At 35.4% G+C, this 3,124-nt stretch overlaps 1 protein-coding gene across 1 annotated transcript; it reads right to left on the bottom strand.

Annotated features, from left to right (window-relative positions):
• Nucleotides 1,331–2,749, bottom strand: LOC105158097 (retrovirus-related Pol polyprotein from transposon TNT 1-94). Its single transcript, XM_011074735.1, has one exon. It carries the CDS (start codon nt 2,747–2,749, stop codon nt 1,331–1,333), a length of 1,419 nt encoding a protein of 472 aa, XP_011073037.1.

The following is a 3,124-nucleotide window of genomic DNA, read 5'->3' as shown; positions in this document are numbered from 1 at the left end:
AATTCCCAATCATAGTGTGCAGTGAGGGCAAGTATTATGCGAACAGTGGTGTATTTAACAACAGGTGAAAAAATCTCATTATAATCTATTCCTTCTTTTTGTGTGAAACCTTTAGCAACTAATCTAGCCTTGTATTTTATAGGATTTTCTTGTTTTATTTTGAATAGCCATTTACAATCAACAATAGAGGCATTTTCTGGTTTAGGGACAAGAACCCAGGTTTTATTGTCTTTCAAAGATTTCATTTCCTCTTTCATAGCACTAAGCCATTTTTCTGATTTTAAGGCTTCTTCGACACTAGAAGGTTCTACAAGTTCGGTGTTAAAGCTAGTGTGAAAATCCCTAAGCTTTGTTGGTTTTCTAGTCTGTCTTCTATCTCTGTCTCTAGTAAGAAGATAGTTTTCTAATGGGTTCTGAGTTTCTGAAAATTCTTCTTCTTGGTTGTTCCCTAATTGTTCATTTTCATCTAATTGTTCCTGATGGTTTCCTAATTCCTCCCCTTCTTGGTTATCCTCTAAATTGACTTTGTTAAAGGTCCCTAATTCCTCCCCTTCTTGGTTATCCTCTAAATTGACTTTGTTAAAGGTCGATTCTGTTTCTATAGGTTGAGTTTTTGCTAGACATGGCATTTCATTTTCATTAAACGTGACATTCCGGCTAATTACAACTTTAAACCCTGGCTGACTCCTAATCCAAAGTCTATAGCCTTTTGTACCCTCAGGATAACCAATAAAAACACACTTAAGAGATTTAGGATCAAGTTTATCAGAATCTTGAAGAACAAAAGCAGCACAACCAAACACACGCAAAGCTGATAAATCAGGGATTCTACCATTCCACATGAAATCAGGGGTTTTTCCAAGTAAAGGCACAGAGGGAGACATACAGCTTCTCCCCAGAAAGACTTCGGTAAACCAGAACTAATCAAAAGACATCTAACTTTATCAAGTAGTGTGCGGTTCATGCGTTCAGCAATACCATTTTGTTGAGGTGTGTAAGGATTTGTTTTGTGCCTTTTAATACCGAATTCTTCACATAAATCAGAAAAGTTTTTGTTGCAAAATTCAAGCCCATTATCAGTTCTAAGAGATTTCAACTTTTTTCCCGTTTGGTTTTCAACAAAGATTTTCCAATTTTTGAATTTATCATAAACTTCAGATTTATGTTTCATAAGAAAGACAAAAACTTTACGAGAGAAGTTATCAATAATAGACAGAAAATAGCGATTTCCACCATGGGTGGGTACAGTACTAGGACCCCAAACATCTGCATGCACATAGTCTAAAATACATGGGGACATAGATGGGTTTGGGGATGGGGAGGTAGGGAATTATACTCTATGCTGTTTACCCATAACGCATTCATCACAGAAATCCAGTTTATCTATTTTATCATTTAAGACACCATCTCTTTTTAAAAAATCAAGACCTTTTTGACTAATGTGGCCTAATCTCTTATGCCATAAGGAAGTTAAGTCACACACAGAGACTGATGCAGCAATGTTATCATAAGATGCGGTGCATATGTAAAGATTCCGTTTTCGTTCAGCTTTGAAAACCACTAAAGAGCCTTTCATAATTTTCATGAGGCCTTTGCCCCACCTACCTTCTAAACCATTTTCTTCTAATGCAGCACATGATATGAGGTTGTGACTTAAGTCAGGAACATATCTGACATTTTTCAAAAGCATTTTATAACCATCAAAACATAATGAGATGTCACCAAGACCTTTGATTTCACATTTTTTCTCATTTGCCATTGAAACAAAACCAGCATGCTCATATTTCAAGTTTGTGAAAATGTCTTTGAAAGGACTCATATGAAATGTGCAACCGGAATCTATAAGCCATTCATGCATGTCAAAAGTACTCACAGAATTTGCTTCATAAACAACAAAAACTTCACCATTTGATTCAATAGACACATTACTGACTTTTTCTTTATCATCATAATTTCTATCCCTATTCTCACGTCTAGGTTTTCTACAATCTTTGATATAATGGCCTTTGGTTCCACAGTTGTAGCATCGTCTATCTCTAATTTTGTCATCTCTAAGGTTTGTCTCTCGAGGTCTAGACTTACTTCTATTGGTTTTAGTCTTACTTCTGCTCCTACTATTATATCGAGAATTAAAGTTCCCGAATCTTGTTCTACCCCTAACGGAATTGATCTCATAATGGCTTTGGCTAGGTTTATTAACTTTGAGATCTAGTTCTTTACTCTTAAGCCCATTTACTACAGTTTCTAAATTAATACTATCTCTACCATATTTGATAGCTGCTTTTACGTCAGAGAAAGATTCAGGTATTGCATTTAGGAGAACAATGGGGGAATATTCATCAATGTATTTGTCACCAGCAAGTTTAATATCTTGAATTAGCTTAGTGAAGTCATCAAGGTTTTCATCAATATTTTTGGACAAATCAAGTTTATAACGAAAAATTTTTTCCAGCAAAAACAGTTTATTAGGAAGAGAGATTTCAGTAAACAATTCCTCCAACTTATCCCACAAAGCTTTAGAAGATTCCAGTTTTCCGACTTTTCGTAAAACAGTATCGGATAGATTCAAAACAATAGAGGAATATGCAAATTCATCATTTTCTAATTTCTTTTCCTCAGTAATATTTTCAGCGTATTTGCCATCAATGGCTTTGAAAACTTTTTGTTGAATAAGGATGCCTTTCATCTTTTGTTGCCATATAGAAAAGTCGGTTTTTCCGTCAAATGGTTGAAGGCTATAACCAGCCATTTTAAAAAAAAGATTTTGAAGAAAAACAGTCTAAGGTTTTAATAAGACAGAAAAGATCCCGAAACAGTAGAATTTTTTTAAAACCAAGTTTGCACAGTACTACAGAGACTCAAACTTATCAAGGAAGTGAAAACCGAGTATGCAGAAGAGAAATCACAAGATTATTCAGATAAAGAGCAACACTGTATACGGAATAGCAGAAACAACAGCAGTAAATCAGTTATCAAACATCCACAGAAAAACACAAGATTCGCAGACGTATTAACAGTGAGTAGATAACACAGAAATTAAAAGCAGGTATATTAGAACCGAGGCTAACCAGCCTAAGTCCCGTCCAGATACCCGACGACCTCAGGGGTCCGGCCAGGAGGGATA

The sequence above is a fragment of the Sesamum indicum genome, linkage group LG3 (assembly GCF_000512975.1).
Source record: "Sesamum indicum cultivar Zhongzhi No. 13 linkage group LG3, S_indicum_v1.0, whole genome shotgun sequence".
Lineage (NCBI taxonomy): Eukaryota > Viridiplantae > Streptophyta > Magnoliopsida > Lamiales > Pedaliaceae > Sesamum > Sesamum indicum.
Note: the sequence above shows the minus strand (reverse complement) of the source record. Positions and strands in the feature narration are given on the sequence as shown.